Below are 27,281 nucleotides of genomic sequence, written 5' to 3'. Positions count from 1 at the left end.
AGTGGTTAAGGCTCTTGCCTGTAAAGCCTAACCACCTAGGTTTGATTCCCCAGTACCCACATAAAGCCAGATGCACAAAATGGCAAATGCATCCAGAGTTCACTTGCAGTGGCTTGAGGTCCTGGCTCACCCATTCTCTCTGTCTCTCTTCTCTCTCTCTGCTCAAAAATAAATAAATAAAAATAAAAAGAATAAACAAATCAAGCAGATCACAAGTAAGGGATGTATTTCCACTCAATCTGGTCTGCTGATTGGCTTTGCACAGTACTGGAACACTGGGTGGTTCTGATGTTTTGAAATGGATGAAAAAAACATAGAGAAGAATACTTTTTGACATGTAACAATGATAGAAAATTCTAGTTTTAGGGCCCACAAAGTTTTATAGGAAACAGTCACAGTCATCTGTTTATGGTCTGTCTAGTACTCTTGCCTCAAGACAGGAAAGTTTAGTTCTGACAGATCACGCCACCCACCGAGCCTAACATATGTGCTACACAGTTCTTGGTAGAAAGGAATGTGTGCAGGTTTTGGGAGGGGAGGGAAGGAAGACCAACAGATCTAAGAGAAGAATGGTGACTACTACGGAAGGGGAAGGGGAAGGGGAAGGGGAAGCGGCCAGGAGAAGGGCAAGAGAGGGGCATAATGAAGAGTGGATGTGATCAAAGCATGATGCACACTAGGTATGAAAATTCCACGGTGAAGCTCATTAATTTGTACAATTAATATACATTAATAATCATAATTCTACACATCTCAAGACTCTTATACAGAAAAAAAGTTTGCTGAACTTTGGACTAGGTTATAACTTGATTAAAGCATAATGTGGGGTGATATAAAGTACTGTGGGAGAAGTGAATCCCTAGGGAAGGTTTTGGAGGAGACAATGTTCAAATTGGGTCTGGAAGTTCAAGTAGGAATGGACCAGGGAGAGGCAAGGCAGAGAAAGGACTTGTGCACAAGAATGGGACACCTGAAAAACGATGCCACATCTGAGAGACTAGAGAATTCCGTGTAACCTGAACAAAGGCACCTGAAAAGGCAACGGCCAGAAATGAAGCTGGGATAAACAGGTTGAAGTCACCATGTGCAATGATTCTTGTTTTCTTAGCTTCATCAGGACAATCTCCAGTCTGTCAGTGTCTCTTAAAATGCGACATTAGAGGGCTGGAGAGATGGCTTAGGGGTTAAGGTGCTTGCCTGCAAAGCCTAAGGACCCAGGTTTGATTCTCCAGAACCCACATAGGCCAGCTGCACATGGTGGAGCGTGCGAATGGACTTCTTTTCAGTGTGGCTAGAGGCCCTAATGTGTCCATTCTCATTCTCTCTCATAATTGAAAATAAGTATTTTTTAAATGTGACATTAGAACCAATTACTGTTCTGAGCACTGCATGAGCAGGGCATTCAAAAGCAGAGCTGCCAGCATTCCCAGGGGGTCAGCTGTGGCAACTGGATTAGCCCCACCTAAGCAGTTGACCCGCCAGGGTTGCGCGCAGCGCACCATGTCCCATATAGCAAGGGCACACGAGCTATCCAGGACTGAAGGTCAGCTGACTTGGAAGCATGGAGCAGCAGGTTCCATGGTTCCAGAAGGAAAAGCTGAAACTCAGTGTAGGCCCCCAGAAGAAATCTGAAGCCACTTAAGAAGGCAGTTCACAAATGGACTGTATGCCGACGGAACTGAGCATCACAGCTGATACACAGATTTCTGTTGTTAGTTCAGACAACTCCTGTTGTATCAACCAACGGAAATGACCCACATAATTACGTGCCACTGCCCAGCGACCTGGTTTGTAAAAACTCTCAGAAAGGCTCTCTGGGGCTGGCGGCTGGGCGGCCTCATGGAAAACCAGGGAGACACTTAATACCTGGTGGTTGCTATGCTAAGGTATTTCAGTTTCCCAGAGAACCTATTAGCTTCTTTACTTAAGGACCTTATTTCTGTTAGCTTGGTTGAAGGCTTTTGTTAGTTTCTTAGAGACTAATATAGTAAGTTGCTCATTTTCAGTTTGTAATTAACTAAAACTCTCTTGTGTTAACAAACCAGATTGCTCCCCAGCATCATGTCTGGAAAAGCAGGCATAGAACCTGGTCTTATTTACTAAAATACCATCCTTTAAGAAGGAAAAAAAAAATAGCATTATGGTTTTGACTCACAATCCTTTATTTCTGACAAGCATCTTATCGATTCTGCAGGTCTATCATTTTAACATGCTTAAGCTGGAGTAGACACTGTGGCACACCCTGGCATCAAGTGTGACCTACACCCTTGCGGCAGAGAGCTAACTTTTTATTTTTTCCCGAGGCAGGATCTCACTCTAGCTCAGGCTGACCTGGAATTCACTCTGTAGTCTCAGAGTGGCCTTGAACTCATGGTGCTCCTCCTACCTCTCTGCCTCCTGAGTGCTGGGATTAAAGGCGTGCGCCACCACCCCCAGCTAGAACTAACATTTTTAAGTATCTTAAGTGGACAACCCTTGCACACCACGCACAGATATACTCCCCAAGTCGCTAAGCCGGCCGGCCGGCACCTGAAGGACAGGGATCAGGAGCGCAGCCTCCAGAGAAACTCAGGGGTCATCACTACTCAGGACACAAATGACGCCTGTGCAGGTCACTTCCACTCCGGCAAGGCCATCAGCAAGTGTTCTTGGAATACGGCTGGGCTCCACCTCAGCGTCTGGAAGCCAGGGTCCCCTTGCTTGGCCTCCTCAGGTGAGCTGAATCTGCCCTCCAGAAAGCTGGTGGTCAAAATGTGGCTTGGGGTGTTCTGAGGCTTTCAGGGGACAGCGGGGCAAAACCTTTTCCATAATTACACTGAGGAAGGATTTGCCTTTTGCACAGTTTCCCTGTCGTAAGATGGAGTTCCAGAGGCCACAGAGTGTGATGACAGCCACTGCCGTGTGTGTAAGCAAGCCCTTAATGGATTCCTGGGTCTTAAATTTTTCTCTGTTGAGCTTCCTATTATATTATTATTATTATTAGCATCATCATCATCATCATCATTTTATCATTTTGGAGGGGAGGGTTCAAGGTAGGATCTCACTCTAGCTCAGGCTGACCTGGAATTCACTATGTAGTCTCAAGGTGGCCTCTAACTCACAGAGATCCTCCTACCTCTGCCACCTGAGTGCTGGGATTAAAGGTGTGTGCCCCACGCCTGGCTTGCTTCTATAATTTTAAAAAATATTTTATTTATTTATTTGCAAACAGAGATAGACAGATGGAGAAAGGAGGGGGAGAGGGAGAGAGGGAGTGAGAAGGAGAGACAGAGAATATATAGATAAGAATGGGTGTGCCAGGATATCTTCCTAGCCACTGCAAACCAACTCCAGGCACATGCACCACTTTGTGCACCTGGCTTTGTGTGGGTACTAAGGAATCAAACTCAAGTTGGTGATTTTGAAGTCAAGCACCATAACAGTTAAGCCATCTCTCTAGCCCTGTTTTTGTAATTTTTAAGAGTGTAAAAAAAAAAAAGAATTAAGACCAAAATATTTGAGGTCACTGCTCTGAAAAGAGTAGCACAATTGCCACAGTGAATCATGCATGTGACACACTTGTTCTGAGCACTTGGACACTCGCAGGCGGGACTTTGCACATCCTACAAGAACAAGCTGACTGCTCTGAGGTCTGCTGAGTAAATGAGGAATCACGACACTGCCTAGTAAAGGACCTTGAATACAGATTTAAAGGACAAATGCGAGCTGTTTGCTCTTGCTTTTTTCCTCATTTTGTTAGCACAAATGAACTGTATGAAAGAAGGGTCTTACGACATCTTTTGGGGCACTCAGCATGCTTCGGTCTTACTGTTTGGTATTCATCACAACGCCCATCTGCTCTGAGGTCCTCTCCCACCTGGATGTCACCTCAACCAAGACATGGAACACTCACCCTGCTCCCCACTTACTTCTTTCACATGACCTCCAATTTGATCTATTTTCCTACAAATGACATGAATTTGTTCTTTTTTCTCTGTCATATATATGTACACACACACACGCACACACACACACTGTAGTTCTGGCAGAATATATGGCTCCTGTGCTGACATCAACCTTGCATTCTTTTCAGTATTTGTTCTTTTGTTCTCTTTAAAAAAAAATTATTATTATTTTTAGAGAAAGCAAGAGGAAGGGGGGCAGAATTGGTACACCAGGGCCTCAGCCACTGCAGTTAAAATTCCAGATGCTTGTACCACCTAGAGGGCATGTGAGACCATGCACTTGCCTCACCTTTGTGTGTCTGGCTCACATGGAAGTGGAAAATTGAACCTTGGGCTGAAGAGGTATGCACCTTAACTGCTAAGCCATCTCTCCAGCCCAATATGTTGTCTTTTTTAAAATTAAAAAATCCAGAAACAAGATGAGACTGACTTGATATGACTTTAAGTGCTCACTAATACCTGATTAATAATTTATCTGTGATGTTTGCTGGAAAATGATGACCCATGTCAGGTTTGATAGCCTGTATTTTTTCCAAATTAATTACTAGTCACTGATGATCTCTAATCTTTAATATCTTTCCTATCTGCCAGAAGACACTCACTCAGTGATAACGCATGACTATCAGATTTGCTAATTTGTCAGTATGTGATGCAGCTTATGTAATCTAAAGACTCTAATTCATTTAGCGTGTCTAGCTGGTCTGTAACTACCACCTCACTATTGTAAGCTTCACTTACACCATAATAATTCCTTCCCTGCTCTTTCCAGTTTGAAAACAATTTTCCCCAGCAGTGAAAATGAACACTGGAAGTGAGTTCTCTGCTGTGTTACACATTCATTATCACACTGTCTTCCACTTTCTCCCCTTGCTTAAACTGTCTTCCATTCATTCTATGTAAAATGACTTTTCAGCTTACACAGGCAGAAAAAAAACATCAAGATTCTGTAGATGCTAACACATTACCTTTGCCACATTCTATTTGGCTGAAGTCTGACATTATAACAATCTTGAATAGTCAAAGTCTATTAGAAAATGTCTCCATCTGTTCCCAGAATGTCTCTATTGTGATGATATATCTGCCTTGCATGGCGTCACTTACCAACCCCATCTGTCTAACAGAAAAGGGGCTGAGTCAGTTGGCCCACCAAATCTTTACCCACTCTTTGTGGCAAGGTACTTAAACTGGAACAGAAGCAGGCACTGAGGTCCATGTTACAGTCAGCATGACTTCCTGACTTAAGTGCTTACAATGTTTTTTCTTATTTTGGAAAATTATGCTTCTAGCTTATAAAAATAGAAAAACATTTTTCTTTTTTATTGTTATGAATATGCTTTATATGGACAGATCGTATGAGAAAAGAGAATCTTATAATATTCCAGTTCAATGTTTACTGGGGCATAGAAAGAGATCAAAATTCTAATAGCTATTATTACAGTGATCTGGAAGTCTTATTTCCAATGGATACTGTTATTTTTCTTTTGTTTATATTTCTTTTCTGTCTGTCTTTTTTCCTTTCTTCTTTTTCTTCTTTTTTTTTTTTTTTTTTTTTTTTTGGTTTTTCGGGGTAGCCCAGAGTCATCTGGAATTCATTGCATACACTGAGGCTGGCCTAGAACTCACGATCCTCCTACCTCTGCCCCCCGAGTGCTGGGATTAAAGGTGTGCGCCACCACTGGCTGAATGAACTGTGACTTACACATTACTTAACACAGCACAGGGGCTGGAGAGAGGGCTTAGCTGTTAAGGCACTCGCTGGCAAAATCAAAGGATCCCGGTTTGATTTCCCAGGACCCATGCAAAGCCAGATACACAAGGTGGCGCATGCATCTGAAGTTCGTTTGCAGTAGCTGGAGGCCCTGACACGCCCATTCTCTTGCTCTTTCTCTGCCTCTTTCTCTCTCCCTCTCAAATAAATAAATAAAAGTGTCACCAGGATCACAAAGAATCAGCTAGTGCCAGGTAGAAAGTGGTACCCAGGCATTCTCCCCAGAATAAGGTGACTAGCTATGCTTGTCCTGAGTTCCTGGACCAGGTCTTTACTGTGGGTTTTCTGGCTAAACAAAGCACTTACCAATTGCTATGCTATCATGCTTACCAAAATAATCCAATATCAATCTGCACTATTAATGAGAAAAACAATTCAATCGTCATGATACATCTTAATGCCAAATACAGAGTAACTTTTGAGAACAACTTGAAATGTTTTGTTTCATTTCTGGATTTTGTTTGGGGGTGTGTGCTGTGTGTGTTCACATGTGTGTGCAGGCGTGCGTGCTCCGAGGGCACACAGGCGAATGTCAGAAGACACCAGGGTTCCTCCTCTACGCCTACTCTACCTTATTTACCTGACTTCCTTCACTGACTGGTGTTGGCGTCATTTTTCATTTATACTGGCAAGTGACCAGGGTGCCCCGCTGCTTCTCCTGTCTCCACCCTGAGCGACGAGGTTGTAAGTGGGTGCAGCCATGCCAGCTTTTTTTTTTTTTTTTCCAAGGTAGGGTCTCACTCTGGCCCAGGCTGACCTGGAATTAACTATGGAGTCTCAGGGTGGCCTCAAACTCACAGAAATCCTCCTATCTCTGCCTCCTGAGTGCTGGGATTAAAGGCATGTGCCACCATGCCCGGCCATGCCAGCTTTCGACGTGGATGCTGAGGATCGATCTCAGGTCCTCGTGGCTGTGCAGCAAGCACTCTAACTTAACTATCTCCCCAGCCCCTGATGTCAAGACAGATACTCAAAACTGTACTGCATTCCACATAGACATATGTAACATGTAACCCATCCCGTTTATTTCCCCTAACAATGACAAGCAGGCATTCAATGTGATGTACTTATCTGTAATTATACCCAGCAACCCTCAGTACAGCCTAATAGGTTCTAAAGTCTTAATTCTTCTCAAAATATGAAGAGATACCAGCAGAGATGGATGAAACCCAAACAAAGTTACCTCAGTTTAGCTAACAGGATTGTACTGACATAAATTTTTGGGTTTGACAAATGTAGCATGCTTGTCTAACACAATTAACATTAGGAAAATGTAAGGGAAAGGATCTCCACAGAGAACTCTATTGTTTTGCAACTTTTCTGTACATCTTAAGTTTTGCAAAATGAAGTTTTCCTTAAAAACAAAAAAAGAGTAGCTGAGAGCAAATATAAGAGCTGTAACCTTCATTCTCATTCTGAACATTCAAAAACAGCATTTGTGGGCTGGAGGGATGGCTTAGTGGTTAAGGCGCTGGCACACCCATTCTCTTTCTCAAACAAACAAAATAAAAATAAAACAAAGCGCGGGCTGGAGGGATGGCTTAGCAGTTACGGCATTTATTTCCTGCAAAGCCAAAGGACCCTGGTTTGATTCCCAGGACCCATGTTAGCCAGATGCACAAGGGGCACATGCATCTGGAGTTCGTTTGCAGTGGCTGGAGGCCCTGGCACACCCATTCTTTCTCTCTCTCTCTCCTTCCCTCTTTCTCTGTCAAATAAATAAAAAATATATATATAAAATACTTTAAAACAAAGTGGTTTTTTTTTTAAGTACATTCTTTCCCAAAGAACTGGCAAGATGAGCAAGAGCACTGCTTCCCTGGCCAGCCTGACAAGCTACACCAGGGTGATGCTGACAGACACTGAGGATGCTCAAAACGCACCGAAGCAGAAATCCAAGAGATGCTGAGAGAGCGCAACACTAAAGGAGACTTCAACCACCACGGCTCAGGAAATTCTGCGGAAGAGGGGACAGATGACTGTAGGAGCCACAGAGCAGAAGAAATACTGCCTCCCCCACCAATAACCAACTGCTGCTCTCACAGCTCAGAACCCACAGCCCCGTGGTGAACAGCAGCAATCCCCCCAAAGAGGACCCTCAGTGGGGTGGGGCAGGGAGGGGGGGAATGATGGAACCCCATGATGTGTCCATACAAAGTTTCTACTTAATAAAGAAAAATAGTAAATTATCCGGGCGTGATGGCGCCTGTCTTTAATACCAGCACTTGGGTGGCAAAGGTAGGAGGCTGGCCATGAGTTCAAGGCCAGCCTGAGAATACAGAGTGAATTTCAGATCAGCCTGAGCTAGAGAGAGACCCTATCTCGAAAAAAAAAATGTAAATTATTTTGTTGCTTTCTTTTTCTTTTTTCGAGGTAGGGTCTTACCGTAGCCCAGGCTGACCTGGAATTCTCTATGTAGTCTCAGGGTGGCCTCACACTCATGGTGATCCACCTACCTTACCTCCCAGGTGCTGGGATTAAAGGCATGCGCCACAACACCCAGCCAATTTTCTAAGTGTTCCTTACAAGCATGCTGGGCTACGGATACTTAGAAGAAACCGCAAGCTACAATCAACTTCAGCTGAAAGAAGACAGTGAAACTCCCATGGGAGTAGCCTGGCCGTCTCTGATGACCTCACTGCTGTCACAGAAACGCAAATATTCCGACAAGACACCCAGCGAGCATGCTGACTCATGTTTGGAGTGAGAGCAGCGTGCGTGCGCTGCGTGCACACATACGCGCGGGGGCCGGGGAAGAACCTGCGGGTCTTCCTCCGGTGCTCTTCCTGCCGTTTCCTGGAGCTGGAGTCTCTCTACGCGCAGAGCTGCCACTGCGGGTCAGACTGACGCAGCAGGAGCTCCAGCAAGTCTGCCTCGCCCCCCACACAAGACTGGGCTTTGTGGCCCGTGCGGCCAGGCCTGGCTTTTGACACAGGTGCTGGGGGCTGCAGACCCTCATGCCTGTGCATCCAGCACTCTCACCACTGAGCCACCTCCCGGCCCCACCTGAGGTTTTAAACCACCGGAGGGAAAGTGTTAGAGCTGGTTGTTGTCACACAAGGAGGGACCCTGGTAAGAAACAAGGTACTCTGCAAGCGCTCTCCAAGAACTGGGCATGGACACCTGCTCTAAAGCAGGCTTCCAGAACTTAATTACACACTGGGCATCTACTAGGGAAATTTGCTAGTTAAGTATGATCCCCGGGGGCAAGGTTTATCACTGAGCACAGCACATCCGCAGTTTCCTCGATTCCTGTATAAATCTGTTACAACAGGCTGCAACAGTCAACAGTGACAACACAGAGTGGTGACAAAGAACGCACACTGCAGGGAGCTCGTACGAAACGCAGACAGGCGAGCGCCGTGCCCTCTGCGCACTCCGATAACGAGAAGCCGAGAGCGCACGCTCCCTTAGCTCCTCAGCCGGCCTTTCCCAGGCTAAGCATCATGGCGTGCTGGAAAAACACCAGCGTGGGAGCCGCAGAGCCAGGCTCACTTCCTGTGCAGGAGAGAGCCAACTGGACAGGCCTTACTCTATCCTGTGTTCCCATCTTGAGAACGAGTGGGCTGGCTGACAAGATCTCCCAGTCCTCTCTAGCTCTAACACAATGTAAGCCTAATTCTTGGGATTCCGTTCTTCAAATCTGGCGCAGTCTGGACTAAAATTACGACTAAGGGAAGAATCAGTACAAGAGAAAAGAGCTGGAGGAAGGAAAGAGTCAATGTGGTCCTTTATTGCAGCAACATTTGCTTTCGTATTGTTTTCATTAGCACCACCAGTTACAGAATAAAGTCGGCTACTTAAACCAGCAGGTCCTCATGTTAGGTTTTATAACACTGAAAGTACATAGTTTTTCAGTGTTGTTGTTGTTGTTTTAAGTTTTAACAAATGACCCAAACTTTGTTTGACTTTGGTTTCTAGACAATTAGTTTTCTGTAATCTGTGTATTTGGATAAAAATTAAAAAAAACCTTGATGCTGGACACACCCAAGTATCTTCCTGTGAAATGGAAATACTATCTATTTAGAACTATACTGCTAAAATGGCACTGAAATGATCAAATGAGGCCCTATATGAGTGTACTTTAAAAACAGTGACGTCACTAAGCATCTGCTATGTCCTAAGCGTGGTTCTTCCCATTTAACGTGCACTTATATTAAGTCCCTGCAGCTAACCAGCATGTAGGTACTATCATCCCTGTCTCACTGATCAGGAGACAGAGACACTGAATCACCAAAGAACTTACCATAGTGAAGGTTCATTAGTGATAAGGCCAGGGTTATGATGTCTTAACTACCCCAGCACACAGTAAAGATCATGATCACTTTAGTCCACCAAATGTGCTATACAAACAGATAGGGCTATCCTGGGGTAGTATCAGGTTTGACTTTGTATGTTCCACAGGACTAAAAGATCATGCTTGAAAGATGCTCTTGGATCAATGTCTCGAGGGAGGCACAAAACCTCTCTAAAAAAATCCCATCCCGCAGCTGGGCATTGGTGGCACACGCCTTTGAAGCCAGCACTCAGGAGGCAGAAGAAAACTGGGCTTTGAGACCAGAAACTAGAGTGAGTTCCAGGTAGGCCAGAGCTATAGCAAGACTCTACCTCAAAATAACAAGCTAAAGAAAAGTTAAAACGAACAAAACCTGTTCTACCCCCAGGAAGTAACACTTAAGGGTGCTCCCTGAGTCAAGCTAGGAAGACCGTGGGGGCGGAAATCAATTACTTACACCACAAAGTTGAATGATTTTAAGAGATGATCTTTGAGCTGGTATAGTAATTGCCCTGTTGAGCCTGCTCCCTAACATGCAAATGGGTAAAGGAAATTGTTGGGCTGATGTCTGAGCCATTCATTCCCAGTTACAGAACCCATTCAAGATATCCAACAGTCACTAAGCTATCCCTATGTGAAAGGGTCAATGAATTCTTTCAAGTCTGCATCAAAACTACCCTTACTTCCTAACAATGGTTAGACTCAAGAGGGCTGATTCAGCTGGCTTTTTACAAGCTGGAAAGACAGAGGGACAGAGTTCTTCAGGGGTTCCTCTCTGCTGGGTTCAGAAGTGTTTCATGAGAAAGGGAGCCTCAACAAGCTACAGGATTAATGCTGCGAGTCTATAGTCCCAACTCAAAAAGGGAACATTCTCCAATCTTCCTCTTAGAAGAACCTTAAAACAACTAGGTCATGGTGGTAGGCTCACAGTTACAGAAAGATGTTAATAGAGAAACAACATTTAACTCTAAGGGACCCTCTATGGAATATGACTCAAAGAATGTGGCTGTTCCTGCCAAAACACCACAACACAATCCAAGTTCATAGTCCTTTTATGTTTACTTTAGGGCCTGGAAAAAAATATGCCACTGAAACAATTAAGTTCCTAATAATTTGGGCAAAATGAGTAAATTGGATAAGGCAATTAATGCCAGGAGCACGAAACATTTTTTAAAAAATTTGTAGGGCTGGAAAGATGGCTTAGTTGTTAAGGCACTTGCCTATAAAGCCTAAAGATCCAGGTTCAACGCCACAGAACTCCTGTAAACCAGATGCACATGATAGTGCACACGTCTCCAGTTCATTTTCAGTGGCTAGAAGCCCTGGCATGCCCATTCTCCTTCTCTCTCTTTCTCTCTCTCTCTCTAATAATAAATACTTTAAAAAGGTATTTTTTTAAAAGTTTCTAAGTGAAACATCACAGGAGGAGACACTCCTGACCGAATTCCCCTACATCAGGCAAAGAGGCGGTATATTTAATCTCTGATCTACAAGGGGAAGAGTATACATAAAAGCCAGCTTCCTCACTGAAACTATTCCAGGATTCCAAGTCAGTGGATGCAATGTGGTTCAGAATTAACATAGGAGGTCATAAGTAAAAATACCCTACCTTCAAAGCATGAAAGAAACTACAAATCATGGCATCAAAGCTAATTTTATTTTGTTAAATGAAAGTGGTGATAGAAACATGACTGTGTTTCAGAACAGAAATAAACGATGTACCTGAGATAGCTTCCAAAATAAGCAACAATATTTGGGTGTTTACAGTCTTTCATCATAATAATTTCTTGCTGCACAACTGCAAAGTCTTCTCCTAGAATAAAAAACAAGCATGTTGAGTATTTAGTTGGCAAGTTTCAAACAATTATATTTATGAATAAGTATAACATAATTAATGAATTATAAGTAAATATAACCAATCAGCCAACAGTATTACTATTTTGTTTTTTTGAAGGTAGGGTCTCACTCTAGCCCAGGCTGACCTGGAACTCATTATGTAGTCTCAGGCTAGCCTTGAACTCACAGTGCTCCTCCTACCTCTGTCTTCTGAGTGGTGGGATTAAAGGTGTGTGCCCCCACGCCCAGCCAATGGTATTACACTTAATGACAGCTTCAGTGCCGAGCGGACAGAAAGGACAACACAGCGACTAAGCGTCTGACGGGAAGACCACACTCCATCCAGCAGACTGTTGTACCCCAGGACCCACGTCCACAGGCCTCTCCTGTGTGTGCTGCTGGGATCAGGACGGCGCTCCAGCTGAGCCTGACTGGACTCTGGGCTCTTGTCTCCTCCTTGTGCAGATTCTTCAAATCAAGACCTGGCAAACCTACGGCAGGATCCTGTGCGGGAGGGACTACCGAAAGGGCACTGTCCTGAACAGAAAAGTGCGGGCACAACTGCAGGAAGCCGAGAGCGCAGAGAGAGCACCCGGAGGAGCTGTCTTCCTAGCTCAAGTTCTAAGCACTGTGAGAAAACATGTATTAGCAAGGAAGTCCCCACGCCTGACTGCTCAAAGCCCAAGTACAAGGTTGTCACAGGAAGCAAGCCCAGACCCTTCTGGCCTCGGCATCCCTTTCCTGTCATAAATACAACTGAGGTTCAACTAGTCTATCCATGACCATCTGAAAGCAGAACGAAAGCCACCTTACTGGCCGGTCCCAGTCACACTCTCCAGGGGACTTGGAGTGTGCTCACGGCTGTGCGCTCAAAATTTCACGACCACTGGATGCTTGTGAGTTCACAGTTCACCACTGGAATTCTTGACTTTCAGTATACTAAGAAAGCCAAGTTAGAAGTTACAAGGTCAGAATGAGACTGCGGAACTACGCCAGTTTTCATGGGTCATATGGGGACTTTGGAAGTCCTGGACTTCTGCTTGTTCAGCATCCTGGAGCTTTCTTTCCTGCAATCCAGCGAGGGAGTCGTGTATGATCAAAATACAGGACCCACAAGGTCTGCAGACAGAAGCTCGGCTGGGGCAGGCCTCACACCCACTAGTGGTCACTGCAGAATAAAGCGGCTCTGGAGAAGGCACGGAGGAGGAGCAGGAAAGAGGGGCGCTCAATGACTGCTGCAGGGAAGCCTTACCGCCCGGAGACTGCACAGACATGCCCGTCATGCCCCGAACATCATTGGGCCACCTTCAGTAGGGAGGGACTTCTTGCTTAAAACAATAAATGTCACCACGTGCACAGTGACCTGTGCACGTGTCACAGTCCTCGCTAGGCCACAGCCTTGTCAGTGTGTCTGTCCCCACTAGAGCACCAAGTCCTCCAGCGCAGGACCGGGCCTTGCTCAGTTCTGTAGCCTTAGCATCGAACCTAAGATGGAACAAATCTGCATACAGTACCATGTGACTCACCTCTGTGAAGACTATAAATCAAGAACATAACTAGCTTTTAGGATTGCCCCCCCCCCCTTTTTGCTTTCCTTTCCTCCTCCCTTCCTTCGAGAAACAGAGAGAGACAGCCAGGGTATGGGCACACCAGGGCATCCTGTCATTGCAAATGAACTCCAGGTACATGAGCCACTTTGTGCATCTGGCTTTATGTGGGCACTGAACAGCTGAACCAGGGTGGTCAGCCTCTGTAAGCAAGCACCGATTGCCATGAGCCATCTCTCTAGCCCCTTCTGGGCTACTTTTATACCATTTGACATGTAACCATTTGTTACTGGTTTGATTTATATTAAAACTTGAAGTAGGAGCTGGAGAGATGGTTCAGTGGTTAAGGCACTTGCCTACAAACCCAAAGGATCAGACTGGATTTCCCAGCACCCATGTAAGCCAGATGCACAAGGTGGCACATACATCTCGAGTTTGTTTGGCAGTGGCTGGAGGCCTTAGAGCATCTGTTTTCTCTCCCCCCCCCCACCTTTGTGCTTCTTTCTCTCAAATAAATAAATAAATAAACAAACAACTTGAAGCACCTTTAAGTTTTCAATAACTTCCCATGAAATGCTACTGGTTCAAGTACCATATTTAAACCCAACATCTCCGTGGGAAAAAATCCAAATAAAACTTCCACATTTTCAATTTTAAATGGTAACTGAAAAATGTAAATCTAGGTAGGAAAAAAGATAGTTTAATGCATTAGTGACCCTAAGAAACTGAATAGTTGCCTCAAAGAACTTTCTTCAAAGATAAAAATTAACAAGCTCATGGTGGTGCATACCTTTAATCCCAGCACTAGGGAGGCAGAGGTATGAGGATCACCATGAGTTCGAGGCTACCCTGAGACTACACAGAGAATTCCAGGTCAGCCTGGGCTAGAGGGGGACCCTACCTCAAAAAAACCAAAATAAATAAATAAATAAAATAAAAATAACAAGCTCAAATTCCTGATATGCTTAACTGGGATACTACAGAGCAAAAGGTTAAACTAGGTCTCCTCTAATACCACTTTCCATTTTTAGGAAATAAATTTTTTTAATTTTTTTAATTTTTTTTGTTCATTTTTATGTATGTATTTGAGAGCGACAGACACAGAAAGACAGATAGAGGGAGAGAGAGAGAATGGGTGCGCCAGGGCCTCCAGCCACTGCAGACGAACTCCAGACGCATGCGCCCCCTTGTGCATCTGGCTAACATGGGTCCTGGAGAATCGAGCCTCGAACCGGGGTCCTTAGGCTTCACAGGCAAGCGTTTAACCACTAAGCCATCTCTCCAGCCTGGAAATAATTTTTAAGACTAGAACTTTTTGATAAAATGTGTAAGACATTAAAGTGATTTCACCTTCCATAAGATGTAACAACTGCATCCCACCCCATTGAGATAAACAGGTAAGCCTTCAAGTAGAGCACATGATGAATGACACAAGAGCTAGGCAGAAAAATACAAACACATTTAAAGTTGTCAGAACATATACATACTTATTACGTGTCTGGAAAATGTTAGCTACAGTTGGTTAACAGCAACACCAACCAAAAAAAAAAAAAAAATCGAAACAGTAACCCTGAAACCGGTGAATGTTACATGGCAAGGGGATTTGTACACTTGATCTATGAATGTGAAGGTTTACTCTGAGGCACTGCACCCCCCACACACACACACAAGGACTGGCTGGTGCATTCATGACCCCAGTTATTTTATTTTATTATTATTTTTTATTTTAGAGAGAGTGAGAGAGACAGAACTGGCATGCCAGGGCCTTGGCCACTGCAATCGAACTCCAGACACTTGTGCCACCTGGTGGGCACGTGCGACCTTGCTCTTGCCTCACTTTTGTGTGTCTGGCTTATGTGGGATCTGGAGAGTCGAACATGGGTCCTTAGGCTTCACAGGCAAGTGCCTTAACCACTAGCTATCTCTCCAGCCCCACAGTTACTTTTTAATGAGGAAAGAACTTGATTAGGCAGATGCTTCAAATGCTCAACAGGAATATGAAAGAAATGATTCACAGTATCACCATATGAGAGACAAATGTAACCAGAATCACAATGAGGTTTTATCTCATGTCTATTAGAATGGCCATTAATTTCAAAAGAACAAACAGCCAGAAAACAGCAAATTTTGGTGAAGATACTGGAAATGGCGCTGTTGACAGAACATAAAACTGTGCAGCTGCTAAGGAAAACACACCTGGGTTCCTCAATTTAAAAATAAGTCAAGAGTAGATAAAGCATGTAACCTCGCAATCCTGCTCTATAGCTATCAAAAGGAACGGAAACCAGGACAGAAGAGCGGCGTGTGCGTCCTCTTGTTGTCTGCGGTGCTCTTCACGCAGCTAAGAGGCAGAGACAACCCCCGACAGGCCAATGCTAGAGAAACTGTGATACACACGTGTTCTCACACACCCACGCAATGAAAAAGAAGGAACCACTGCCATATCCACCACAAGGGTGGACCTGGAGGACGGACAGGACACCAAGTGAAAGGCCAGTGACAGGAGGACAGACGCTGCACTCCACTGACGGGAGCTTAAGGCAGCTGCACATAACAAGCACAGGAGGTAGAACGGTCATTGCCAAGGACCCAGGGAGGTGGAGTTCTGTTAATAAGTTTCAGTTTTACAAGATGAAAAGTTCTGGGGTTTTTGTTGTTGTTGTTGTTTTGGTTTTTCAAAGTAGGGTCTTCTCTCTAGCTTAGGCTGACCTGGAATTCACTATGTAGTCTCAGGGTGGCCTTGAACTCTTGGTGATCCTCCAACTTCTGAACTTCTGCCTCCTGGGTGCTGGGATTAAAGGTGTGAGCCACCACGCCCAGCCTAGCCTACAGATGAAAAGTTCTATTGCACAACATTCTTCTCATAGTTAATAGTACTATATTACATACATACATGTGGTAAGAGGGCAGATCTGAAGTTATTTTAGTAAGATAATGAAAAAAAAAAAAGTCAGACAGGCATGGTGACGCATGTGCACTGTCTCACAGGACCTGGAAGGTAGATGCTGGAAGATCAGGAGTACAAGGCCAGCCTCAGACATGGCGAGTTCAAGGCTAGGCTAGGCTCAAAACGGAAAGCTTTGTGGTAAAGAAAAAATACTTAAACATGGACTATGGAAAAATAAACCAAGTTTCTCATACCCATATTGTGGCATTACAAACAAATTAAGTGCTAATAAACATTCTTGAAGCTAAGCCACTGATCCAATACACAGGGATGGAAATGGGGAAGAAATAACAGATAAGATAAAAAGCCCTTTGTTATTTGTGTATGTTTGAACATTATTAGCTTTCAGTGTATAAATATCTAACCTGCCCACTATTGTTAGCCTGAAATTTTGCAATTCAGTCGTATATATTAAAGAATGTGCAAGCAACAAACTAACCTTGGGAGATATCACTGTAAATGATGTGACAAGTTCTCTGCCATAGTGACAATAAAAACAAGGCATGGCAAGACAGCAAGAAAACACCTCATAGCCAGGGACCTGCCCAAGCACACAAGGGAGACAAGAACAGGTGCCAAGCAAGCCCTTTCCCTGATGACTTGCCCCTTGATGATGACACACAACGAGGAAGAAAGTGCCTCTCTACCTCCTGGAAAGAAAACGGATGTCAAAGGCTGAGAGGAAAGAGGGTCATAAAATACAACTTTGGAACTTTATACACAAAAATATAGTGGAATGAGGTCTCACTGATCACACTTCCAAAGTTTGCTTTACAATTTAAAGTTGCTCTCATGGAAGCAAAGCTAACATCCTATCACCCCACTGTCAAAGTCCCTGCTAATTAACCTGGGTGTGTTTCAACTATGTTGGAAAGGGATGGGCCTCCCCCTTCATTCTTTATGAAGCGCTACCTAATTAATACCCAGTCTGTCTGCAGTAAGATTTACATTCGACCCTTAGTAACTGGTGCTGCAAATGATGCCTCAAGGAAGTAATTACTAATTAAGCAACCTCAAAATTCAGACTTTGGATCACTTAGACTTGAGACTAACAACAGAGTTATCAAACCTGAAAAACAGTGAGTTCTACTGCGCTACTTGTCTGCGATGCAGCACTCATCTGGACACGCCTTCAAGTTCTGCTCAAGATGGGTCTCCAGAGTAGGGAGTGTTGAGCCCTATCAGGCTTTACACCAAAGAAACATCCCGGCAAGCTCACAAAAGCAGGCCCAGTGACCCAGCACAGAGGGGGGAAACGGCTCGGCACAGGGATCTGGGGCCGTTTCACCAAACACGGGAGAAACCAGAAGGAAAACAGGATGCACCTGCCTGCGGGAAAGTGGAGCTGACCTGAAATACAAACGAAACGAAGCAGGTTTTTAGGCACGAGTGTGTGCGTGCATGTGCGTGTGCGTGTGCGCATGCGTGTAGCCCCACAAGGCCAGCACTTCATTGGCTGCACCTAAAGCACTGTGGCCGACTCAGAGCAAAGCCAAGAGTATGTAAGACTGGGTTGCCGAGTGAACGTAAGGTCTTCTCTCCTACGAACTACAGTTAAGATGGGTGGGGATGCTGTACCCAGAATTCCCATCTGGAGCTCTGCATCCAGGTTGTGAGTTAACATTCCTCTATGCCAAAGTGACTGGGATTTCCCAGGAAAAGTGAGGTGTTTTATTCTTGTGATAATATTACATACAGCTGCAGTTCTTACCAGTCAGTCTATGATTCTCAAGAACAAAGTTTCTCAGCAAGCAAGCAAGCAAACCAGCCAGCCACTCGCTGAAAGACAGGGCTTGTTTATTCTAAAGAAAAGTCGCTTCCTGCCGAATTTGAGCTTTACCTGTGTCTGTCATTCCACCCTGACGCATGGCCATGTGTTTGTCACTCACTGGAGGCTCTGGTGACCGAGAGGCCTGCTCCAGTGCACTCCAACGTGTGCGCGAGGAGCAGCCTGCTAACTGCGCTGGCGGCAGGCTGCTCTTCAGAAAAGGAGTGTGCTTGCTGGCTTATCTCTGGTTTCCTACTCATCAGTTTCTCCATGGCCAATTCAGGCAGATGCAGCGGTAGTAAAGAATCATCCTAGCTGGGCGTGGTGGCGCACGCCTGTAATCCCAGCACTCGGGAGGCAGAGGTAGGAGGATGGCTGTGAGTTCAAGACCACCCAGAGACTACACAGTGAATTCCAGGTCAGCCTGAGCCAGAGTGAGACCCTACCTCAAAAAACCAAAAAGAAAAAAAAAAATCATCTGTATTTGGCCCCAGTGAAGTTTGCTAGACACACAAGTCACATAGCTCACTGATGACCCCAACACTAAAACACACACTCAGGGAGGGGAAGAGCTGGATCTGATGATCCACTGACCCCAGAGAGGGGTGACAGCCGAACCAAAATTTGGACTGCCAGGGTTCAAATCCTGTCTCCACACTGATTAAGGGCAAACCACTAAAACTTAGGACTTCAGTGTCCTTGTAGAATACACATAACATACACAGTACACAAAACATATGTAGTACACATAACATACGTAGGACACTGCCTGGCACAAACTGCATTTGAATAAATGTTAGCTACTAGTGGCAACAAATGTCACAGTTTAAAACTAACTCATCCCACACTTTCCTCATGAACTTGATTCATTCAGCAGATGACTTGGTGTCTGCTAGTGCCAGACAATGCGGCCGACAACTGGGTATCTTGAACAGAAAATTAGGTTTGTCCTCACAGACTCAGCAGTCTAGCCTCCAGCACCACCGCGGTCTTACCAGTGGCTCGCTCAATGTTTTTGTTTTTTTTTCCGATGCTAAACATGCCTTCATTATGAGGAAACAAGGCCAAGCTCCTCAATGAGCTGTCACTATGAGGTAGTGAGTTTCCAGGACACGAGCTGTCTTACAAGTGACATGCAGGTAGCAAGGAGAGGGAGGGCATACAGGACGAACAGGCAGGGAGAGGAGATAACAGGGCGGGGGAGGCGAATCAACCAAAACATTCTGTGTTGGAAAACGCTGTAACAATGTCTAAAAGTCTGCATGCTAATTTAAAAAATAGAAACAAACAAACAAAAAAAAGAACCAAGCACTGTTCTGCTGATTCTAGTTCCTAACCGGGAAAAGTATTAGGGTGACACTGTGGCATTTCCCAATTCTGGCACTTCGGTATGTTTCCCGTCACCCTGATCCTCGCGCACACAAGGAGTTATTACCAAATCAACAACACATCTTACAACTAGGGTAGGCAACTTCTGTTTACCCAAGACAAAAGTATTTCCCGAGATGTAGCAATTTCGGGACTAAAGCAGGGAAAGTTCCATGCAAATCAGATAAAGCAGACCCGGCTGACAGCCTATGGAGTTGGAAAAATAACTGTAACTACATGTACAAACCTGAGACGCTCACAGCCATGGCCCTGCCGAACACGTCTCGCCCCACGGCAAGCGCTCTCGAGGTGAGCTCCGCCGCGGCCCAGCGCTCCTCCTGACGCACAAGCCTGTAACTCATCACCGGGCGCGGGCGGGGGGCGGGGGGGGGGCGGGGGGCGGGGGCAGGTTATAGCTCTGCTGAGGCAGGGTCCCCTCGTGCAGCCTGGCTGGCTATCAAAGTGCCCGATATTGTGGTTCTCCGGCCTAAGCCCCCCCAGTGCTGGGATTCATGATGAGTTTCAAACATTATCTTTAGTCCTTTATCCACTCTTGCATTTTCCTCCATTGTCTCCCAGTCTCCTCAAAAATGGCTTCTGCTTCCTTCTGCCAAGCAGAAGGGCCAGCTGGTCACCCTACCAGAGGTGGCACTTACAGGCCTGGCACCAGAAAGAGCGTAGTTGACCATGTGCCGAGGAGTAAAAAGGCTAAACTCTTCTCCAAAGTGGATGCACGACTTTATCTTACCACTAGCAACTTTCAAGGGTTCACGTGGCTTCACCCTTCTCGACCCGCCTAACGCGCCTCACGCGGCTTGCCGCTCCTCTCCCTGATGACGGGCGGTGTTAGGAGTCTGCGCATGACTTACTAGCCATTTGTATCCTTCTTTGGAGAAACAGCTATTCAAACCTTCTGCCAATTTTTGCGTGGTATTATTTATTTTAGAGTTGAAAGAATTCCTTGTAATTCTAGATACAGTCTCTTAGCAGACCCGTGACTTATAACTTTGCTGATGGAATCATTTTCCTTGACAAGAACTCTTAATTTCCATGTAACTCGAATTCCTTTTCCTCTTATCACACTTTTGAAAAGCACTGTATAATCTACAACCACAGAGATTTTTTTTTCTTATGTTTTCTTGCAAGAGTCCTATAGTTCTTTTGTGGATGCATAATTTGTTTGGAATTAAGCTCTGCTTATGATGCATGTGGATGTCCAGTTGTCTAACCTACTCCACCAGCCTTTATTTAAAAGGTGATTTTCCCGTTAACTTGGCACAATCCTGTTCTCAGAAACCAGTGGGCCGTAAAGGTGAGCACTGAGTTCTAGAATCTCAAATTTGTTCAACTGGTGTCTGTCCTTGTGCCAGCACCACACTGCCTTCTTTTTTCAAAAAAGTTTTCATTTATTTGAGACAGAAAGAGAGAAAAAGACGCATGAGGAAAGACAGAGAAGGAAAAAAAATACAGAGAGGGAAGGAGAGAGAGAGAGAAAATGGGCATGTCAAGGCCTGTAACCAGGCAAACTCCAGATGCATGCACGAACGTGTACACCTATCTTACGTGATGCTTCGGAGGTCGAACCCGGGTCCTTCGGCTCTGCAGGAAAGTGCCTTAACCACACTAAGCCATCTCTCCAGCCCCATCAGATATTTGAACACTGTCCTCCCTTAAGATTAATCGACTTTTCTGGACCTTATGCATTTCCACATGAATTAAGAATCAGCTTGTCAATTTCTGAAAATAGGATTTTAATAGAAACTTTTAAAACTATCCATAAACTGCTGTGAGTTTGAGGCCAGTCTGAGCTACAGAGTGGGATCCAGGTCAGCCTGGGCTAGAGTGGGTCTTTGCCTCTAAAAACCAAAGTAAGTAAATAAATAAACTTGCCCTGTGATGCTAGAACTACAAAGTCTGTAAATGCATATAACTGAGAGGTGTTCTTAAGCTGGAAATGGTGGTTAAGATGACTGGCTATCTGCTAAAGCCTAAGGACCTAGGTTCAATTCCCCAGTACCCACATAAAGTCAGATGCACAAAGTGGCACATACATCTGGAGTGTGTCCATTTTCATTCATTCTCTTTCACTCTCTGTGTGCTTGCAAATAAATTTTAAAAAATTTTAAGTGTTCTTATCTCTTATTTCATTGTGTCTTGATCACAATCCATCAATCTATCAAATTTCATCTCAATGGTATCTTATCTAAACCAAAAGTAGGTAAACTATGCCAACTGATGCCTGGTTTCCCACCTCAGTGCTGTGTGATATTGGGGGAGGGAAGGGAGACCATACATGGCCTGAAAGGTCTGAAATATCCAGTCCTACACACAAAGTTGGCCCATCCTCAAAATCCATGGAAATAAGTTTCTGTTTACACTGAAGCTACAACCTAAGGGCACACTAACTAGACACGCCCACAAATCCTTGCCTGGGTACAGGGAAGCTGTGGGAAAGAGGGTGTTTCCGAGAGAAGAGTGTGGCTGAGCAGGTAGCTTGGAAAGATGTAGGTTGTGAGGAGGTGGGGGACCGAAAGGAGCATGCGCTGGGGCAGACAAAGTGTGCAGAGTCGTGGTCTGGTCCTAAGGGACTCCGTAGTGAGCTCAAGTTGGAAGATGACTGTTAAGATATTAGTGACACAGGTGCTGAGAGCCACTGAGGCAGACCTGCTGCTTCCTGCCCAGGCTCACAGAGCACAACGGTGGGAGGAAAGGCCAGACTACAACCTCCCCAGCCCAGGCCGCTTCTTGCTACAGCACCACCCTGCCCTTGGCACGGAACCACACTCCCTAGGTAGCTCTTGGGGGTCAAGAAGAAACCCCTCAGAAGCACCCTTCCCTCCCCCAACTGTCGGCCATTTGGGGGAGACCAACAGTTCAGGTGTTTGCTGCTGCCAAGGAGGAAGACAACCAGAGCTCTCTTTCCCACAAAATATGGGAAAATAAGAGAATGGTAAACAAACATTACTAAAATAAGCTTTAGTCAGGTGTGATGATCCATGCCTACAATTCCAGGACTTAGGAGGCTGAAGCAGGAGGATTAGAGAGTTCAAGACCAGCCTGAACTATAGATCTATAGAGTTCCAGGCCAGTTTGAACCAGACTAACCCTGGTTCAAAATCAAAATATAAAAAATAAAATAACTTTATAATACTCTGTGATACTCAAGCCATAAGAAACATCAAATTTCAAATAATTTACCTGGTTCCAGTTTTATTACTTTAATTGCTGCTAATTCACCAGTGTTAACATTCCGTGCCTAAAAGAAGAAGAAAAGATTATTTTGAAAAAGAGGTTTATAAAATGGCATCTGTTTACTGTTTATTTTCAGTTACACATATTTTAAAAGTAGGAAGAAATCAGTTATATTTAGAAAAACAGTACTAAGTTCTTCATAATAAACTTTAGCACAGATTCATGTACAAAATTAACATTGGCAGCAATATCATCAGACACACGAGCCTCAGTATGCATGTGCCAGACGCCATTCTAAGTGGTTTCACAGTAAATCGGTTAATCCTTGCAACATTTTTATGAACGAGGAAAACATGAGTATTATTTCTATGTTACAAATGACAATAGACAGCAGAGAGGAATTTAAAAATGATCATGGTCATAACCTGGTAGTGACAGCACTGGAACTGAAACCCAGGCAGTCTAGTTCCACACTCTACGTCATAAGGTCTTTGAGCTTTGCACTGCATAGTCCTTCATTCAAAGGCTGGTAAAATTTTTTGAGTTGATTATATTAAAGCTATTCATTTAAAACTCTTACTATATAAAAGGCTTACAATATGAAATGCATTATGTAATTGTGAAAACAGGCCCCTTGCATCCATTTCAAATTCATGCAACACCATAGTCAAATAAATGCATTCAATATACACCAAAAATGCTTTGTGTGTGCATATGTGTGTGCAAGTACACCTGCTGTGAACGTGTGTGCGCAAGCGTGTGCACACTTATGTGGAGACTAGTGGACGACTTGAGGTATCGGGGCTCAGGAGTCCTCCATGCAGACGAGACTGGCTGGCTGGCAAGCCCTAGAGATCGGCCTGCCTCATTGCTGGCGTCACCAATAGGGTGAACTGACACATCTAGCTCCTTTATGTGTGTTCTAGGGAATCTGACTCATGCCAATGTGCGTGTATAAGCCCTCTATTGTCTAACCTGTCCCCCTAGACCCTAAACCAAATATATATTTGTAAGCTCCATATGAAAAACAAAAATCACTTTTATTTGACAGGGTTAGTTCAAGGCAGAGCCTCATCTAACCCAAGCTGATATGGAACTTAACTCTAGCTTCAGGCTGGCCTCAGTCTCGCGTGATCCTTCTAACTCAACCTCTAGAGTGCTGGGACCAAACCCGTGCACACGATTCCTGCTTATAAAAACCACTTTTAAAAATCAACTCAAGAGATGGGTATGGTGGGTCATGTCTCCGACCTTAGTATTCTACAGGCTAGGGAAGCACTGCTGTATGTTTGAAGACCCCCTGGGCTATACAGTGAGTTTGAGGACAGCCTGAACATAGCAAGTTTTTATGGTCTAGAAAAATAACTCATACGATTAGATATGTGGTACATACAACTGTGGCTCAATAGAAAATCTCTTAAAATTTTATTTTAAATTTTTAAAAAATTAAAAATTAATGGGGCTGAGGAGATCGCTCACCAGTTAAAGGTGCTACTTGCAAAGACTGCTGGCCCAGGTTTGATTCCCCAGTGCCCAAATATGGACAAAAATGGCAGCAAGAAGCCACGCGTGGTGGCGCATGCCTTTAATCCCAGCACTTGGGAGGCAGAGGTAGGTGAGTTCAAGGCCACCCTGAGACTACATAGTGAATTCCAGATCAAAGTGAGACCCTACCTCGAATAAACAAAAAGCAAACAAAAAAAAAAAGGCAACAAGTCTGCCAATTTAAAATGCTTTATAAATGGACTTCAAAACTGTTAACTGAAATGTAAATTATTTTTCGTATCAACCAGTGGAGAAAATATATGTAAATTCCCTGATCACAGGAAAATCTGGTCACATGACCAGGATCGTGCTTGGTTGCAATACTGCCTTAGTAATGGGTTGCTGAAACTCTTAAATTACCTGACAAGAGCCATCATCACCATTTACAAAGGAACCCTTCTAAGAATGCTAACGCAGTAAAAACACCAGCAAGGAATCAAAGAAGGTGGCTACAAAGTCCCCCAAATTACAAAATGTAATCTTTAACACAAAGACTATAAAATAGTTTAGAAGATACTACCTATCTACCTAAGTGTGAAAATTAGGGGGTTGGGAGATTGCTCAGTGGTTAAAGCACTTGCCTGCAAAGCCTAATGATCTGGGTTCAATTCCCCAGTACCCATGTAAGCCAGCTGCGCAAAGTGGCGTGTGTGTCTGGAGATGGGTGCAATGTGAAGAGGCTCTGGCATGCTTATGTTCTCTCTCTGCGCTGCTCTCTCCCTCACAAACAAAAATTATTTTTAAAAATGAAAATGCGACTTGCAAGCAAAGTTTATTTAAAAATAATTCCTTCAGTGAAAACGTTCCGTAACTGGTAAATACTATGTTGCTCACTTAGAGGTGATAGAAATGCGATCTGAACACTTACATCACAGTGAACCTAGCTTCCCCTTAAGGGACACAGATCTTTCAGCCAGGGCGGTATCTGTTCCTTTCCCTGAGGGGTGTCCTGTGACTAACCAGAGCACCGCCACGGCGCAGCACTGAAGAGGACCAGAGCAATCACACAGCTCCTCAAACACGGTCACTATCTCTCCTCCCTCGCTGACACCTTGTCTCCATTACACTCTACTGTTCCAGACCATATTTTTCAGCATCTTCTGCAAGTTAGACATCCTAAAATGTACCTTAAGGTCAGATCACTTTTGGTTTTTGTTTACTGGAAAGAAATTCAGAGTGTGGATGATTCAGTTACTGCACAGCAGAGAAACGGGAACTCACAAAGCCAGGGTAACTGCTCCTTTGTTTTTCTCCCTGTGACCACAGGAGGGCACACCCTCTACTCACAACACAATGGTTGCTGCCCGCACACCAAGCACTGAGACCAGCATTGCTGGCCCTATCACCAGCACTCATTAACAGAAAGTCACTGCAGGAAGCTCCCAAGTAGTTCACAAGTCACTAGTTACCTTACTGATGCATTTCACAACTATATCGGTACTTACAAAGGTTTTAAATTACTGACGCATTTCAAAACTGTATCAGCTCAGAACTTTCTAAACGATGATGGTTTCAAAATTAGATTTGCTTAAATAATTCAAAATGATGGTTCATTACAGTGAATAAAGGGGCTAGTGAGATGGCTTATGGTTAAATGCTATTGCTGTACAAGCCCAGTGAGTGGAGTTCAGATTCCCAGCACCCACATCAAGCCAAAGACAAATAGCACATGCATCTGTAATCCCAACAAGCCCATGGCAGTGGGAGGCGGAGTCGGGAGGACGGGAGCTCATGCATTAGAATGGTGCTCAGAGAGGCAAACAAGGCAGACCCTGTTCAGACAAGGTCGCAGATAAGGACCAACACCCCAAGTGTCCTCTGACCTCTGAATGTGTGCCATGGCATGCACATGCCCATTCATACACACACACACACACACACACACACACGGGCAACAGAAACAAAGTGAGAGAAAAAAAATTCAGTTAAAATGGCTACTGTGGGCTAGAGAAATGGCTTAGTGGTTAAACGCCTGCCTGTGAAGCCTAAGGACCCCGGTTTAAGGCTCGATTCCCCAGGACCCACATTAGCCAGATGCACAAGGGGGCGCATGTGTCTGGAGTTCGTTTGCAGTGGCTGGAGGCCCTGGCGCACCCATTCTCTCCCTCTCTCCTTCCCTCCCTCTCTCTTGCTCGCGCTCTCTCTCTGTCGCACTCAAATAAATAAATAAAAATAACAAAAAAAATTAAAAAAAATAAAGTGGCTACTGTTCTTTGCTAGCTGAAGTATGCTCTAGTATGTAACTTGTCAGTATTGCAATATCTCATAAAAGAGGCAGGAACAAATTTTTAAAAAAGTCAAAAACTTCCATTTCTGAGAACTCACTCATCAAAATCATTATTTATTTTTAATGTATCTTTGTTTGTATACAAAAAAAATTATTTAGTTTTTTCATAAGGTGAGTGTGAGCAAGAGAAGATGAATGAACGAACGTGGATGAGTGAACCAGTACTGCCTCTTGCCACTACAGATGAACTCCATCCAGATGCTTGCTCCACTCTGCGCATCTGGCTTCACTGCTGGCGGGCCTTGCAAGCAAGTTCCTTTAACTGCTCAGCCATCTCCACATGCCAGAATCCGTGTTCGTTAGTGAATGGATTTTAAAACAGTTATGAATCTGCAGGGCGTGGTCATGGAGCAGGACTGGATTCTCACACTTGGGCTGCTGACAAGACAGGCGGACAGTCCCGGCCTGGAAGGACTACATACTGAAACCCAAGCTTGAGCCCACAACAAACACAATAGGATTCATCAAGAATGACACCAGTGGTATCCAATATTTATCCTGGGTCTTCTGTTCTTTTTTCACTCAGCTCAAGAAATTCATTCTTAATAAAACAAGGTTGGTGTAGGATTATAATTTAGCTGTAAAATATTCAGCATTACTACGTGAAAGTTTCATCTTTCCTGAGGGTAGAAAACACACCTTTGATCTCACCATGGATCTGACCACCTGCTCCCAAAGTGAGGTTCTGATCATGTGGTTCTTGAGCTTAAAGCTCTCTAGAAATATACACTGGCTTTAAGAACAAAAATCCTTCCCAAGAGTATTTATACTTCCCACTAAATACAGCCCTTTTCATGAGAGCT

General features: G+C 44.4%; 1 protein-coding gene across 3 annotated transcripts in view; it reads right to left on the bottom strand.

Moving 5' to 3' along the window:
- Positions 1 to 27,281, bottom strand: part of Map4k3 (mitogen-activated protein kinase kinase kinase kinase 3) — a 164,566-nt gene that overhangs the window by 85,584 nt on the left and 51,701 nt on the right. For 2 of the 3 annotated variants that reach the window (XM_004660110.2, XM_004660111.2), the window contains exons 2-3: positions 22,653 to 22,710; positions 11,711 to 11,801 (exon numbers count right to left, since the gene is read on the bottom strand). In XM_004660110.2, coding sequence (XP_004660167.1) covers positions 11,711 to 11,801; positions 22,653 to 22,710 — 149 coding nt within the window. Of the gene's footprint in view, positions 1 to 11,710; positions 11,802 to 22,652; positions 22,711 to 27,281 lie in introns of those variants that run through there. The other variant, XM_045137376.1, reaches the window with a different exon arrangement.

This window comes from Jaculus jaculus, chromosome 18 (assembly GCF_020740685.1).
Source record: "Jaculus jaculus isolate mJacJac1 chromosome 18, mJacJac1.mat.Y.cur, whole genome shotgun sequence".
Taxonomy (NCBI): domain Eukaryota; kingdom Metazoa; phylum Chordata; class Mammalia; order Rodentia; family Dipodidae; genus Jaculus; species Jaculus jaculus.
Note: the sequence above shows the minus strand (reverse complement) of the source record. Positions and strands in the feature narration are given on the sequence as shown.